This window comes from Rhinolophus sinicus, linkage group LG05, assembly GCF_036562045.2.
Source record: "Rhinolophus sinicus isolate RSC01 linkage group LG05, ASM3656204v1, whole genome shotgun sequence".
NCBI classification, from domain to species: Eukaryota; Metazoa; Chordata; class Mammalia; order Chiroptera; family Rhinolophidae; genus Rhinolophus; species Rhinolophus sinicus.
The window spans coordinates 90,258,172-90,274,834 of NC_133755.1; the positions used below are offsets into that span (position 1 = coordinate 90,258,172).

Consider the following 16,663-nt stretch of genomic DNA (forward strand, 5'->3'; position numbering starts at 1 on the left):
GGCGGAGGTCACTTCCTATTCCTGTCCCCAGGGCCTTTGTGTCTGCTTGTCCCTAATATGCATGCTCCCTTCTGTTGACAGACCCTGGATAAAAAGGCCCTAGGGGACATCTCCGTACCCGTAGAGGTGGCTGAGGGTGTGCTGCAAGTTCTCAGTAATCGGTTTGAGGGCAGCACCCTCAGTGACCTGCTCAACTCTCAGATCTACACTAAGTATGGGCAGCGACCTGGTGAACGAAGCAGCTCGTCTTCTTCACGAAGTCACTCCTGTACCCCAGATCCAGAAGAGGAGTCCAAGTCAGAGGCCAACTTCTCAGAGGAAGAGACTGAGTCCCCTAAAGCAAAGGCTGAGCCCCCTAAGGCAGAGGCAGAGCCTGCCAAGGGAAAAACTGAGCCCCCCATGGCACAGAGTGACTCGCAGTTGTTTAACCAGCTTCTGGTGACTGAGGGAATGGCTCTGGCCCCCAAGATGAAGGAAGCAGCCAGTGGTGAGTCAGGTGTTGGGAGGGAGGGCAAAGAAGTTGGAAGAAGTCCTGGGTGGTCCCCAGAGAACTGGGTAATCAGGGTAGAGGGAAGGCCGTGGAGTAAGGTCACGTTTACATCGGAAAATGCTTTGGAAGCATGCATCCATTTTCCTTTCTTTGGCCTTGATTATATCCAATCAATTGTGGCTCCCTTTCTTCAGTATCCCTGGATAAAGGAGGGTCCATTTTCCAGAGTATCTTTATCTTCGTTGTTTGACTGTTAGATCCTTTACACAGAAATGGGAAAGTTCTGAATGCAAGTTACAGGAATGAATAATGTATCAAAATGTCAGTAGGATAACTGGGCTTGACCTTTAAGGACTTCCAACTTGGAGGTGCCACAATTTTCTTGAGCCACTGCCTTTCCCTCATCCATTTCAGAAATGGCTAGAGCCTTGCGGGGTCCAGGTCCACGCAGCTCCCTGGATCAGCGTGTGGCAGTGGTCGTGGCCACAGTGCAGATATCCAGCTTGGACACAAACCTGCAGCTTTCAGGGCTGTATGCCCTTGCTCAGGCTGTGGAGGAGGTCACTGAGCGGGACCACCCTCTGGTCCGTCCCGACAGATCCCTGAGGTTGGAATGGTGGGGAGGGAAGAGGTTATGGTTTCAGCTGTCAGAGGGGGAGGAGGGTATTCAAGAGAGAAGGAGCTATAAGGTCAAGAATTAGAAAGGAGTGAAAAAAGTGTTAGCCTGAGGAGCAGCAGAGCAGGAGGGTGAAATATTATCATGGAACACTTACTCTGCCAGGCTCTGCTCTTAAGTTTTACTTGCATCCTCTCATTAAATTCTTCCATCACCTGAGGAAGAGTCACTGCTGTTTTTCTCCCATTGTATGGGTGAGAAAACTGAGGCTTAGAGAATTTAACTAACTCACCCAGAGTTTGACAGAAAGCAGAGCCAGGATTCAAACCCAGGTCCTTTTGGCTCTAGAACTTGAGTTTTTTTCTTTTCCCTTCTTTTTTCCTCTCTCCTGACTTTCTATCTTAAAGGTTTTTTTACATATTCCTTAATTATATAAATAATACACACATACATTTTCATTTTTAAAGATCTGGAGAGTGTAAAAGAACATGCAATGAAAAGCTGAAGTCCCTTTTCACCACTGTCAGTTTGGCAGTATCCTTCCTACCTCTAAATTTACATTTGTTAGTGTGTGTGACTGTAGAACATTTTCTGAGTTTGTGTTTTAATATATATACTCATACTCTGTGTTTCTACAACTTTCTCCCACAGTCAGACTGTCTAAGAGGGCTCTCCATGTCAATCCACATAGAACTGCCTCGTTATTTTCACTGCTGCATAGGACTCTGCTATGTAATTATGTCCAAGTTCAAATACACTGTTCTAATGGATCTGTTTTCCCTCATGCCTGCCAATGCTGGATATTACCATTAAAAAAAAAATCTTATCAGATTGGCAAAATGTAAAATGATTGGTATTTCTTTGTTTTAACTTCTTAGTTCTAGTGAAGTTAGGCATATTTGCATGCATTTGTTGTGTTTCTTCTTCTATAAATATTCTGTTCTTACCTTTACCCACTTTTTATTGGGTCTTTATCTTTTTCTTATTTATTTATTTTTTTTAAAGATTTTTTTACTGGGGAAGGGGAACAGGAATTTATTGGGGTACAATGTGTACTTCCAGGACTTTTTTCCAAGTCAAGTTGTTGTCCTTTCAATCTTAGTTGTGGAGGGTGTCGTTCAGCTTCAAGTTGTTGTCCTTTTAGTCTTAGTTGTGGAGGGCGCAGCTCAGCTCCAGGTCCAGTTGCTATTTCTAGTTGCAGGGGGCACAGCCCACCATCCCTTGCAGGAGTTGAATCTGGCAACCTTGTGGTTGAGAGAACGCGCGCCAACCAACTGAGCCATCCAGGAGCTCAGCGGCAGCTCAGCTCAAGGTGCCATGTTCAATTTTAGTTGCAAGGGGCACTGCCCACCATCCCTTGCGGGACTTAAGGAATTGAACCAGCAGCCTTGTGGTTGAGAGCCCACTGGCCCATGTGGGAATTGAACCAGCAGCCTTCGGAGTTAGGAGCATGGAGCTCTAACCGCCTGAGCCACCGGGCTGGCCCCTCTTTTTCTTATTGATTTATAGGCATTCTGCATATTAATCTGTTATTTATGTTTCAAATGTTTCGCTTGCCTTTTCTTTCAAAATCATATTAACTATTTTCCGAATGTAAAATAATACGTGCTCACTGTAAAAAATTTGAAAATTATGAAGGTAAAAGTCATCTGAAAGCCCTTCATGCAGAGATAATCACTTAACATTTTGGTAAACGTCCTTATGTTTCTATAACTATTCACACGTATTACCTATGTGTACTACCCTGTTTATAAGAAATCATGACCACAGAAGGGGATGTATATTTAAAGCGTACTTACTGCACTGTGTAGTCATCTTAAAGCTCATGAAAAAGACAGAGAAAAACAGAACTTTCCCAGTACCGTTATTTGCCTTCTTTCCCAGAATTTCTCCTTTTGTGTTCCTTTCCTGCATAGTTTCCAGGCCACCCCCTCAATGTACATCTCTGTCACTGTAGAGAAAGATGTCAGTCCCGGCTTTTTTCCCCTTGGGATGCTCGCTGTGATTTAGGGACTCTGGAGGGACTTCCTTTTTCCCTTTCCCTCACGATCCGCATTTCTGCTGGCCCTTTTTTCTAACTTCCGTTGCTCATCTCATAACTTTGTGGATAGTGTCTTTCATGGTGCTAAAGTTTTAGATTTTAATATTGCTGTATTTTTTAAACATTTTTATGGCTTCTAGATTTTGTGTCCCACTTCAGAGGGTCTATCCTATTCCAGGATTATAAAAATATTTTCTAAAAATATCTTATGATTTTGTTTTTTACATTTATTTCCAAACCTGTTTGCAATTTATTTTTACAAATACAGTGAAGCAAAGTTCAGCTTTTTTTTTTTTTTTTTGAGATAGATAGCCAAGTGTCTCCATGTCACATTTTGCATGGTCTCTCTTCTTACTGGCTGAGATGCCATCCTGCCCTCTCTTCTCATCTATCGATCTGTGTGGCTACCCTGTATGATTTCTAGAGTTTTAGTTATTATAAGTTTGTATTTATATTTTGATAACCATTATACAAGTCTACCATTATTTTTTTCCAAACATTTCTTGACTATTTTTACATATTTTCTCTTCCTGTACCTGAATCTGTCACTTTTTTTTTTTTAACCTGGTAGTAGGCATTCTGATTAGAATTAAACACTGGATTTATAGATTTACTTGAAGAAATGAGCCAGAGTTCATAACCATTTTGCTCCACTGCCTCCTTCATGAAGGCAGTTAGACTGTAGAGGAGAGGGGATCAGGAATGAGCCTAAGACAAGGGGAGCAGGTTGGAAAGGGATGGGGTGATGGACTGGATCTTGGTGGATAGGGTGGGGCTGGGAGGCGGGCATGGCTCTTGTGATGGAGAACTCCCCTGTGTCTCCTCCGTCAGAGAGAAGCTAGTGAAGACGCTGGTGGAGCTGCTGACCAACCAGGTGGGAGAGAAGATGGTGGTGGTGTTGGCCCTGCGCCTCCTCTACCTGCTCATGACCAAGCACGAGTGGCGCCCACTCTTTGCCAGGGAGGGTGGCATCTACGCGGTGCTGGTTTGCATGCAAGAATATAAGACTTCCGTCCTGGTGCAGCAGGCGGGGCTGGCGGTGAGTGCACTGGGCCTGGCAGTGAGCGATGGGCGAGAGGGGCAAGTTGGGGGGCTGCTGGTCTTGAGGAGGTACTGGGCTGATTTAGATCAGGGAGGAGACCTGGGGACAGAAAGGTGCACATGGATTCAAGAGTTCCAGCTGGACAGTCTTGGGCATTGAGTGCATGTTTGGAGAAAGGGAGAAAGATGTTTTTAAGACTGTGTCCCCAGGTTTAAAATTGATCAGCAGGATGGATGAGGTAGCCACTTATTACCGTGTTTCCCCAAAAATAAGACCTAACCGGAAAATAAGCCCTACATGATTTTTCAGGATGACATCCCCTGAACATAAGCCCTAATGCGTCTTTTAGAGCAAACCTTAATATGAGACCCGGTCTTATTTTCAGGAAAACACAGTAAGTGGGAGAATTTGGGGGGAGGAAGAGGTATGGGGAGAAGGTCAGGAGTTGAGTTTTTAGGTATGTTGAATTTCCCATGCAGTGGGAAATTAGGTATCTGGTTAAAGACTAATATTCTAGATGTGACAATTGTTTTTTACCCTTTGATCTTAGTGGTACCCTTACACAGAAACTACCCCCTCCCCAAATGTAGGTAAAACGAAGCCAACATTGCCATTGCCTTGCCATCCTGGGTCCAGAGAGGGGGGAAGGGAGGCCCCTGTCCAGGGGAGCCTAACAGAATTGACTTCCTGACTACTCCCAACAGAGGTGCTGGCCAGTAGGAGGTGTGTGTGGGCAGGGAGTGCTCTGTATAGCCTGAGGGTCCTTGAGGGGTCAGGTAGGCCTCAGTTCTGGGAATGGATTCCAACCGTATAAGGGCGGCGGCGTGGGCAGGAACACATGTCCTTTGCGGCCGGGAGGCTCTTTCCTATATGGCCTATTAGGTGGTGGTCCTCCCGGGGGCAGCCCAGCATTCGTAGTCCAGGCCATGTCTGCTTCAAGAATTCCCTGCTCCTTTCAAACTGTGTCACCAAAATGCAGCATTTGCCTCCAAAGTCAAACTCTTGCCCTGTAACAAAATCGCATCAGTTTGTGTATAACTAAGATCTACAGAATTCAGCTGATTGGGAGAGTGGAGTAGCCAAAGGGAGAAAGCCTCATGAGGCGGGTCTAGTCCTCATTAGGGGCGTTGTCCTGAGAATGATTTCTAATTCCTAGTGTTTCTTCTCAAGAGTCAGCCCTTTCCCTAAGAGAAACATTCTCTAGTGGTACCGTGTTCATCTTGATTTATTTTTTCCCGTCGTACTAGCAGACAAGTTTGCATGTTACAAGCATTTTTCCCCACAATTCCAACCACTCTGCCTGTGAGACAACCCAAGTAGCCTTGTCGAGGAGGGCGGGATACTGGCTTCGGAGGCCAGGGGACATAGATTTGGGGGTGTTGGCATCTAGGCGGTAACTGAAGCTCTGGGAGTGGACACTGTTGCCTAGGGAGGGAGCACAGGGTGAGAAGAGAAGGGGGACGAAGAACATCTGTGTTTAAGGCAGAGGAACTCCAAAGAGGGAGGGCAACCAGGAAGACAGGAAGTCATGGAACTCCAGGGAAGAAAAGTTTTGCAAAGGTAGGAGTGGTCACACGTGAAGGGAGACAACTTCAAGGAAAGCTTTGACAACCACTAGATGACCTGAAAGGGTCCCCTCCCAAGGGGACGCTACAGGAGGGGCAGCTGTCCCGCGTGGCTCGCCTTGGTGCTGGTAGAGAGACGTTGTGGACTGATAGTACCACCGCTGAGCCTTAGATTTTATCGTTTGCTGTGTTTTGTTCTGTTCTTTTTTGTTGTCTAGCATTTGCTGTCCCATCACTGCCTCTCCCATTTCGATCGCTTGCTTGACCTCTTTGCGAACAGCTGAGCTTCCCTAAGGTTTGAGATCTAGGATGATGGCCTCGCCGTCCCCTTCCTTGGCCTGGCGGCTCTGCCCTCTCCTAACCTCTTCCGCCTCCCCCTCGCAGGCACTGAAGATGCTAGCCATCGCCAGCTCCTCGGAAAGCCCCCCTTTGGTTACCGGCCGAGACTCCGCCCACCCGTTGTTTGATGCCCAGATGACCAGAGAAATCTTCGCCAGCATCGACTCAGCCACCTGCCCTGGCTCTGAGAGCCTGCTCCTTACTGTGCCTGCCGCTGTGACCCTCATGCTGAACACGGAGGGGTCAGGGCATCCCCCTCCACTCTCCAAAGTCCTGCTCAGCCCCAAGCCCTTTGCTCTTCTGCCCAAGTCTCATGTGCTCCCCAGAAATCCCCCTCATGTTGTTACCCACGGGTGGTACATCAGTGACCCTCTCTGACTGTCGTTGGAGGAGAGGCCAAGTGGTTGGGGGTGGGGTGACTCCCAGAGAGCAGAAATACCCCGACCTTCCTTCCTGGGGTTGGGAGGAGTGACCTGAGGTTGGGGACCCCTGGGACCCTTTCCCCAGTTGCAGGGCTTCTCCCCTGTGCACGGGCTTCCTGTTTCCATTGCATTCACTCTTTGTCAATTTCTTCCCGGGATCCCCCCCATCCTCCCAGGTGCTCCTCTGCAGTGAGAAATGGCCTGCTCCTGCTCAACCTGCTTTTGTGCAACCACCACACTCTGGGAGACCAGATTATAACCCAAGAGCTGAGAGACACCTTGGTTAGGCACGCAGGGATAGCACCGGGGACGGAACCCATGCCCACCACGCGTACCATCCTCATGATGCTTCTCAATCGCTACTCAGAGCCGCCGGGCAGTCCTGAGCACACAGGTACGATTGTGGCGGGGGTGGTTCTGCTGAGGAATCAGTGCCACCCGGGGCCAGGAAGGCTACCATTTACGTCCTTGTACCTTACCGGAAGGGCACAGGGAACCTTCAGGAAATGAGTGAGGGTTTTGGTGCTCAAGTTAGGTCTTCAGTAGAACTTTCTGACCCAGAGGACAGGGAGACGCTGGGATAGGTACAAGGAAATAAAGGTAGGAGGATTGCCGTCTGTCTGGTCCGGGTTCGGCCCAGTCTCGTTAGCCATGGAAGGGTTGGTTGAAACGACTTCCAGAGAGGCTTTCTTTAGAGGAATTATAACTCACGGTACAGAGAGTTTGTGAGTAGAAACACGAAATACTGATGTCATGGGGAAGACACCCTTTGTGTTTAACAAACAAATGAAAACCCAGGAGTGGGGGGGGGAGTTGAAATAAGCACTATGTGTCTTTTAATCTGTATCTCTAAAGCCCCCATGCTAGGTAGTACAAGGATATATTATAATTATAACATCTAACGTTTATTGGTTTGTGTAACAGTACAGCTACCATTTAATAATCAAATGTAATTATATGAGCATAGGTTATTAAAGATGTATAAACTTGACGGTGTTGGCCATACTAGACTTTTTTTCAGACGTATCTAGGTATGTATTTGGGGACAGAAAAGGAAATCCCCCAGTTTAGTAGAAACGGCAGACATCCTCCAAAAGGGAGGAAGCTTTGGGCGTGATCTTCAGGAACTGCCTATGTCTTGGTTTGACCAACTTGTATGACTCCTCTTCATACTTGTTTTCTTCTTCCTGTGTGTCTGTGCAGCACCAGTGGAGACCCCCGTTTCCCAGGGCCAGGATGGTTCCCCTGAGCTGCTGGTCCAATCCCTGGTAAGGGGCCCATCTGCGGAACTCCTCCTGGACTTGGAGCGTGTGCTGTGCCGTGAGGGGGGCCCGGGGGATGCTGTGAAGCCCCTCCTCAAGCGCCTCCAGCACGAGACCCAGCCCTTCCTCTTGTTGCTGCGGACTCTGGATGCCCCTGGGCCCAACAAAAGTCTGCTGTTCACCTCGCTGAGGTGAGGGGCCTGTTTGGGCATCCGGGCATTGGAGGCAAGGGGAGCTGGAGGATTGTAGGGATGTCACTTGTTTCCATCCCCTCACCAGGGTCATGACCCGGCTGCTGGAGCACTCGGAGGCGATGGTCCTCCCCTGGCATGAGGTCTTGGAGCCCTGCCTCAACTGCCTGACTGGCCCCAGCAATGACTCTGAGGTACCAACCAGAGCCCTGGTAAGGGGGGTGAGGGAAAGGCAGCATTTGGGGCACCGGCTACCTGTGGAGGGCCCCGCATAGCTTTTTTGGATGGGTCTGGACACTGGGAGCGTCAGTAAGAAGAAGACTAATGTCATCTAAGAGTCTCCAGAACTGGCACTTTGAAAGTACAGGCACACCTTAGCGATATTGTGGGTTCGGTTCCAGACCACCACAGTAAAGCGAGGATCACAGTAAAGCTAGTCGTCATCTTTTTGCTGGTAGAGGGTCTCGCCTTCGATTTGTAAAAAATAACGCAGTATCTGTGAAGCGCCATAAAGCGCAGCGCCATACAACGAGATACGCCTGTATAAACCTTTTGGCTGTACCTGGATTTTAGATTCTGGGTTTAGGAGAAGCTCACATTCAGCAGTCTAGACATTCCTTGCGCTCCACCCTTCGGGGTGTGTGCGTTGTGAGCAAGGCTCGGGCACTGAGGTTGGCTCCTGAGGTAGCTGGGCCCCGGCAGGAAGAAGCCTGAGAAGCCAGGCCCCGCTCCAGCCACCTCACTCTGGAATCCCAACACCCCAGTCTTCTGTTCCAGCCTGTCCTGGGTACTCTCCTTTCCCGGGGCTTCTGAGTTTCTCCAAAACCTCAGCCACCACATTCGCTTTACTAAACCCACCCCTCCGCCCTGAGCTGGCCTGCCCTTGGTTCCCATACATTCATCTCTGTGGCTCCGGGTTCAGATCGTCCAGGAGCTGCTCTGCTTCCTGCATCGCTTGGCCTCGACGCAGAAGGACTGCGCGGTGGCGCTGTGCGCCCTGGGCACCAGGGACGCGCTCATCAAAGTCATGGACAAGCACTCGGTTCAGCTGCTGCTAGCCTGCGAGCTTCAGAACCTGGTGACGCAGTGTGAAAAGCACGCCCAGCTCTACAGGAGCCTCACGTCCAGCATCCTGGCTGGCTGCATTCAGGTCAGGAGGCTCCCGGGACGGAACTAAGGGAGACGAAGCCGGGAGCAGGGGAAGAGGGTCCAGTGTGTGTCCCCATTTGGTGTCCCAGGTGGGCATGAGTGGGAGCAGATCTGAGGTACTTGTTTCCCAACCTTCCCCCACATGGCCCTGTTCTGCCAAAATTTGGGGGAAAATGGGTTGAGTTTCCTGTTGCTCCTTCATTCTTTCTCCACATATGTCTCTGTGTGTTTTTCTGTGTTCCCCGCCCCTTCCCTTTTCTTTCCTCACTGGTGTTCCGGCTGCAGATGGTGCTGGGTCAGATCGAAGACCACAGACGAACCCACCGACCCATCAACATTCCCTTCTTTGACGTGTTCCTCAGGCATCTCTGCCAGGGTGCGTGCCCCCATCTGCTTTCCCCTGGCTCCCACCCCAGCGTCTGTTCCCCCTTTCCCTTCCCGCTCCCCAGTCCCTTTCCTTTTCTCTCTCAGCTAACCAGGCTGTGACAGCCACCCCTTCCCACTTGCCCCCAGGCTCCAGTGTAGAAGTGAAAGAGGACAAGTGCTGGGAGAAGGTGGAGGTGTCCTCCAACCCGCACCGGGCCAGCAAGCTGACGGACCGCAACCCCAAGACCTACTGGGAGTCCAACGGCAGCACCGGCTCCCACTACATCACCTTGCACATGCGCCGTGGTGTTCTCGTTAGGTGTGGACACACTCACATACAGAGCCCCGAGAAACATAACTCAAATGTTGTGCAGTGAATAGACAGACACACAGTGGGCCTGCCTTTATGTGCTGGGTATAGATAGCCCTCCCTTCCTGAGCCAGGTGACGTGCTTCCCCAACAGGTACAGACAGAGGCCACTCCCTGTGCTTGGTGTTGAGGGAGCTCAACAACTGACTTCCACTCTTCCTGTGGATATTTGTTTAATGTATACTCAGTGCCAGGCTCTGTGCAAGGGTTTGGGCCACAAGAGCAATAAGATACGGGCCCTGTCTTCAGGGATCTTACAGGGTAGCTAGGGAGCCAGGCTGGAAAAGTCAAGAGCATAGAGTAGGAAAAAGCGTGGTCGATGTGTGCTCGGGATCATGAGGCCAACTGAGAGGTTAGAGAAGGCTTCCAGAAGGAGTCGACTGAGCTGAGTTTGGAAGTCGAAAATAGCGCGATAAAGAGAGGGCAACGGATACTCCAGGAAGAGGCACAGCCTGCGTGCCACATGGAAGTAAGAAAGTTTTGGGGAAGTTGAAGTAAATGTGTTTGGCTGGAATGGAGGGTGTGTGGAGCAAGGAAGCAGGAGATGAAGCCAGAAAAGTAGGCCGCACCAGACCACAAAGAGTTTTGTGAGCTAAGAAGTTTGAGCTTTATTCTGAAACTTGGGGCTCCATTGAAGGGTTTTAAGAAGGGAAGAGACAAAACCAGTTTCACCTAGGAAACTCACTCGGGCAGTTACAGGAGTTTGCGGTGGATGCCAGACGAAAACGTTGGAAGATTTATGCAGAGGTCTGGTTGAGAAATGATGAGTGTCTCCAGGTAGGCAGCGGGAATGGGAATAGCCAGGGAGTGACGGACTGCGAGATCTAAGAGTGGAGACAGGACTTGCCCTGGGCCGGATGAGACAAGTCCCTGTGGCAGTGTCGTAGTTTGAGGCCTGGGTGGATGGCAGTTTTCTTTTCCGAGAGAGAGAGGAAGAGGAGCAGGTTTCTGTGGACAGCTGATCCTTCCCTTCGGGCACGTTGACGCTGAGATGCCTGTGAGCCTGACATGGAAATGTCTGTGCGATGTACAGTGTGAAAGCTTGGGAGAGTGGGTTAGGAGAGAGAGGTGATTGGGAGTCATTAGGGCGTTCATTCTTAGTTGACAGTATGGGTTTAAATGAAGTCACTTTGGGGGAAGATATGACGAGAGCAGAGGGTCTGGGGAAGACGGACGCTTAAGCAGAGGGACTAGAGTCTAAGGGGAAAGTGGGGGGTTGAAGTCATTTTGAACTAAGATCACGGTCCTGTTTCTAACCAATTCCTTTCTCCTCTCCCAGGCAGCTGACTCTGGTGGTGGCCAGTGAGGACTCCAGTTACATGCCGGCCAGGGTGGTGGTGTTTGGGGGTAACAGCCCCAGCTGCGTCAGCACTGAGCTCAACACGGTGAGGGCCCTCGTGTCCACCTCCCTTCACTTGACTCCCCATCGTTCTGTTTGTTTCAGAGCCTTAGCAGAAGGACCCGGTCCCTAGGGAATTCCCATGTCCCTTCCTCCTGGACAGGCACTGCCTTGGAAGCAGAGTGGAATTAGGGGTGTGGAGCCGTGTAGGTGCAGGGGTCCCGTGCAGGAGCAGTGACACGCGCACACCAGCACAAACTTGGTTGCTGTCAATCGCTTTCCGTCCCCAATTCTGAAAGTGACAGCTGTGTCTCTCCTTCTCCTCCCCTGCCCCACCAGGTCAATGTGATGCCCTCCGCCAGCCGGGTGACCCTCCTGGAGAACCTGAACCGCTTCTGGCCCATCATTCAGATCCGCATAAAGCGCTGCCAGCAGGTGCGGCGAGGGAGGAGGCTGGGGGCGAGGGTTCCGGGTTCTCCAGTATCTGGGGGCCGGGCTCAGGCCAGGGTTCCTCCTTGGTCCGCTTGGCGATGGGCCGGGAACCTACTGAGTTCCAGAGATGTCGGACTGTGTTGAGTAGCTCTAGAAAACTCCGGGTGTGAGGCCTGGCTTTGGTAGAGCCTGGTGACTGACCGAGTGGCTCAGGTGACAGATAGGTCTGTGATTGTTACAGGGTGGCATCGACACCCGGGTTCGGGGTGTGGAGGTCCTGGGCCCCAAGCCCACCTTCTGGCCACTATTCCGAGAGCAGCTGTGTCGCCGTACATGTCTCTTCTATACAATTTGGGCACAAGCCTGGAGCCAGGACATAGCCGAGGACCGCAAGCGCCTCCTCCAGCTCTATCCCAGGTGGGTGGGGCAGGAGGCGGGCCTGGTTGAAGGCAGGAGGGGAGGTGGTTAAGGGGAGCAGGACGCTGGGCGGGAGACAGGCTCCTGTGGGAGTCTGAAAGGAACAGCAGCAGCCAGGACATGAGGGGAAAGTGAACAGAGGTGAGAAGTGTGTGCTGCTAGGGGAGAGCTGGGAAGGAACCAAACGTGGGGTGACTGGGAGGTGACTGCCCTTGAGTGGAGGCCTCAAGGGAATCGGTGCCTTTCATCTTCAACCACACACTCTTTGTTCTCAGACTGAACAGGGTTCTGCGCCACGAGCAGAATTTTGCTGACCGCTTCCTCCCTGACAGCGAAGCTGCCCAAGCCCTGGGCAAGACCTGCTGGGAGGCCCTGGTCAGCCCGCTGGTGCAGAATATCACCTCCCCTGGTAACCATCCCGACCCGGCCCCACTAACCAGCCCCTGTCATTATCCCCGGGACTGGCTCACTTAATGCTCTTGGTTCCCCTCCTTATCCCTGAAGGCTGTCACCTCAGAGTTCCTTTCCTTCCTGCCTCAGGGACTGCTCCCCGAGACTGGTATTTGAATCTTCCCCTCCACCCCACCCCCAACCTGTTACCATCTCCCCAGACTCCAGCTGAGGCAAACCTTGGTGAGGGGAGGACTAGGGCCCTGCTGCCCCCCAAATCTTTTTGTACAGTTGTTCCTTCTCTGTCCTCCTCCCGGGCTGTCCGTTCCCCATTTCCCACGGAGACCTGTTTCTGATCTGTCTTCTTTCAGACGCTGAAGGAGTGAGCTCCCTGGGATGGCTGCTGGGTCAGTACTTAGAGCAGAGGGAGAGCTCTCGGAATCCCCTGAGCCGAGCAGCGTCCTTTGCCTCTCGGGTTCGTCACCTCTGCCACTTGCTGGTGCACGTGGAGCCTCCTCCTGGGCTTTCTCCTGAGCCGTGCACCGGGCCCCGTAAGTCCCAGCCGTGGCCAGCTGAGCTAAGAATCTGGGCAGTGGTGATACCTGACTCCCCCCATCCTGGATTTTACTCTTCCATGCTGCTTTGTTATGGGCATTTCTGGGGGTCAGTACCCAAGACCCCAGGACTCCTCCAAGGCCTGAGATGAAAGTCCTCCCTTTGCCCTCTGTCTCCACAGTCAATAAGATGAGTAAGGGTCGGGATCAGAGCCCTGGGCCTTCACCTGTTCTTCCCAGCAGCAGCCTGAGGAACCTCACGCAGTGCTGGCTGAGCGTGGTACAGGAGCAGGTGGGCAGAAGGAAGCTGAACTCTGGGGGTGGGGGGCGGGGAGGTGGGTGTCGGCTCGGCCGTCCACATTCCGGGACTTTCTTTGATTTCTTGCCCTTTCTCCTCAGGTCAGCAGGTTCCTGGCTGCAGCCTGGAGGACCCCAGACTTCGTACCACGTTACTGTACGCTCTATGAGCACTTGCAGAGTGCCAGCTCAGAGCTCTTCGGACCTCGGGCAGCCTTCATGCTGGCCCTGCGCAGTGGCTTCTCGGGCGCCTTGCTGCAGCAGTCCTTCCTCACCGCCACGCACGTGAGTACCACCAGCTTCCCAGCCGGGGGGCTGTGGGCTCCTGCTTGAGGCTCATCTTCCTCTGCCCTTTATCCTTCCACTCCCCACTCTCCTTCTCCACAACCTCTTCATGGTTCACTGGTACCCTTTCCATTGCCCCAGATGAGTGAACAGTTTGCCAGGCACATCGACCAACAGATTCAGGGCCGCCTGATTGGTGGGGCCGCTGGTGTGGAAATGCTGGGGCAGCTTCAGCGGCACCTGGAGCCCATCATGGTCCTGTCTGGCCTAGAGCTGGCCACTACCTTTGAGCACTTCTACCAGTGAGTGCAGACCTGGAGAGGTAGGGATGGGAGGCCGAGAGTCTAGTGAGGGTGAAGATGTAAGCCTCAGAGGGAAGATGACATGTGGAAGGAGGTGGGGGTGGGGTTAAGATCCAGAGATGTCCGTGGCATTGGTGGAAAGGGAGTGGAAAGGAAGCGGTGAGGTAGGGCCTGTGACTCAGGCCGGCTGCAACAGAGGGACCTACGTTCTGGAACAGGAGGCCGGGCCATGCCGAGCGCCCACACTGAGGCTCTGCCTGGGCTGTGTGTGCCGCAGGCATTACATGGCGGACCGTCTCCTGAGCCTGGGCTCCAGCTGGCTGGAGGGGGCCGTGCTGGAGCAGATCGGTCCCTGCTTCCCCAACCGCCTCCCCCAGCAGATGCTGCAGAGTCTGAGCACCTCTGAGGAGCTGCAGCGCCAGTTCCACGTCTACCAGCTTCAGCAGCTTGACAAGCTGCTCTTGGAGCAGGAGAGTGAGGAGGAAGAGGGCCTGGAAGAAGAGAAGGTAAGAGCAAGGGAAAAGAGTGGGAGACTAGGAGAGCAGGAGAAGACTAGACCAAAGAAGGGAGCCCTTGAAATCCTTCTGTCTCTCAGGAGGAAGAGGAGGAAGAGGAGACTGAGAAAGAACTGTTTATCGAAGATCCAAGTCCTACAGTTTCTATACTGGTCCTATCACCACGTTGCTGGCCAGTCTCGCCACTCTGCTACCTGTACCATCCCAGAAAGTGCCTTCCCACAGAATTCTGTGATGCCCTTGACCGCTTCTCCAATTTCTACAGCCAGAGTGAGGAGATAGGGACAGGCAATTGGAGATCGGGGTGAGATTTGGGGTGGCAAGAGAGGACTAGGAGAGGACCTTTGGAGAGGAATACGTAGATAAAAAGTAGCATAGGCTCTAGGGATAAGTCTCCTAGGGGAGGGTGAAAGAGTGTGGGTTAGATCTTCTTAATTTCTCTTATTTCTTTCAACTTTGTGTGAATTCATTCTATTTTTCTTTTTCTGACTTCAAGTTGCATGCTTAGTCTTTTCGCACTTCCTTCTAGATAAAAGTATTTAAGGCTATTAATTTCCCTCATAATATTGCTATAGCTGCATTCTGTAAGATTTTTGGGTTTGTTTCTTAGATTTTTTTTATTGAGATATAATTAGTGTTCAGTAAAGTGCACAAATCTTAATTATGACTTAATGAATTTTATATCCATCTGTACTACCGTAACCACCCCCCAGATCAAGATGCACGCCCAAAGGCTTTCCTCTTCATGTCCCCTTTCTAGTCAGTATCTTCTAAGAAAAACCAGTATTCTTCCCTTTGTCACCATAGATTTTTGCCTGTATTTGAACGTCATGTAAATGGAATCACAGAGTATGTATTACGCCGTGTCTGATTTCCCTCACTCAACCTAATGTCTGTGGAGTGATCCAGCTTGTCAGTTGTATCATTACTTTGTTCTTTTGTATTGCTGAGTCATATCCCATTGTAGGAATATATTTATCTTTCCTGCTGCTGATGGACGTTTGGGATGTGGAATAAGATTTATTATGTAGTATTTTTATTATTGTTTAGTTCAAAGAATTTTCTAATTTTCATTATTACTTCTTTTATTTATTAATATTTTTGAAGTAGATTTTAAAATTTTCAAGCAAATTTTGTTTCATTTGTTTAGTTATCGTTTTGTTTTAGATTTCAACCTTCATTCCATTGTGGCCAAAGAATATGGTTTCTATTTTCTGAATCTTTGCAATTTGATACTTCTTTTTTGGCCAAATAGATAGATTGTCAAATTTTATAAGTGTTCCATGCGTTATTAAGAATGTATATTTTTCAACTGCTGGACACAGGATTCTACATATTTCACGAAATTGACCTTGTTAATTACATTGTTCAAATCTTCTGTAACCTTACTTATTTTTGTTTGCTTGATCTATTACTAAGAGAGATGTGCCAAAATCTACCTTTATAATAGTGAATTTTTAAACTTCTAATTACATACATTTTGTTTTATATATTTTTGACTGTTATTACATAAACTTTAAAATCGTTTAACAGTGCTGTCCAATATAACTTTTTGCAATGATGGAGAAGTTCTTTTCTGCTTTGTGTTCAATATGATAGCCATTTGTTGCTATTGACCATTTGAATGTGACTAGTTCAATTCAGGAACCAAATATTTAATTTTATTTACTTTAACCAGTTTAAATTTAAATAGCCATATGTGGCTAATGGCAACCACAATGGACTATGCAGGTTTAGAATCTTTATGGTTAATTATTATGAAGTGACCTTCTTTCGAGGAAAGCTCTTAAAATCTGTTTTTATCTGGTAGTAATATTACAGCTATCTTTCTAGTATATCTTTTTCTATCTTTTTCCTTTTTGTTTGGATTGATAAATCTTTTAGGTCTCTTTTATTGTAAAATACGAATAACACAATTTTCCATTTTAACCACTTTAAGTGTACAATTCAGTTATATTTTTACCTAAAATTATTTTTTATTTGGAAATAATTTCCAACTTATAGAAAAATTGTAAGATTAATTCAAAGAACACCCACATACTCTATCCAAGTTTACATTTTGTTAACATTTTTCCCATTTTGCTTTTGTCATTTGCTCTTTGTGTATATATGCATATATATAAATGTGCGTATATATATAAATGTGTATATATGTATGTGTGTGTAAGCGGGCGTGTGCTTGTGCGTGCATGTGCGCGCGCGCACACACACACACACACTTTTTTCCCCTGAATCATTGAGAGTAAATTACGCTATATGCTGGCCTTGCCCCTAAATAC

At 49.5% G+C, this 16,663-nt stretch overlaps 1 protein-coding gene across 1 annotated transcript in view; it reads left to right on the plus strand.

The window, feature by feature from the left end:
- CUL9 (cullin 9) overlaps positions 1-16,663 on the plus strand; it is a 35,271-nt gene that overhangs the window by 5,453 nt on the left and 13,155 nt on the right. Inside the window, exons 7-26 of the mRNA XM_019738396.2 lie at positions 82-487; positions 905-1,097; positions 3,979-4,186; positions 6,139-6,335; positions 6,692-6,909; positions 7,719-7,968; positions 8,057-8,162; positions 8,891-9,118; positions 9,403-9,493; positions 9,631-9,802; positions 11,133-11,238; positions 11,532-11,627; positions 11,866-12,041; positions 12,317-12,450; positions 12,803-12,982; positions 13,168-13,277; positions 13,385-13,567; positions 13,709-13,869; positions 14,147-14,375; positions 14,465-14,654. Of these exons, the coding sequence (XP_019593955.2) occupies positions 82-487; positions 905-1,097; positions 3,979-4,186; positions 6,139-6,335; positions 6,692-6,909; positions 7,719-7,968; positions 8,057-8,162; positions 8,891-9,118; positions 9,403-9,493; positions 9,631-9,802; positions 11,133-11,238; positions 11,532-11,627; positions 11,866-12,041; positions 12,317-12,450; positions 12,803-12,982; positions 13,168-13,277; positions 13,385-13,567; positions 13,709-13,869; positions 14,147-14,375; positions 14,465-14,654 (3,634 nt within the window). The remainder of the gene's footprint in view (positions 1-81; positions 488-904; positions 1,098-3,978; positions 4,187-6,138; positions 6,336-6,691; positions 6,910-7,718; positions 7,969-8,056; positions 8,163-8,890; positions 9,119-9,402; positions 9,494-9,630; positions 9,803-11,132; positions 11,239-11,531; positions 11,628-11,865; positions 12,042-12,316; positions 12,451-12,802; positions 12,983-13,167; positions 13,278-13,384; positions 13,568-13,708; positions 13,870-14,146; positions 14,376-14,464; positions 14,655-16,663) is intronic.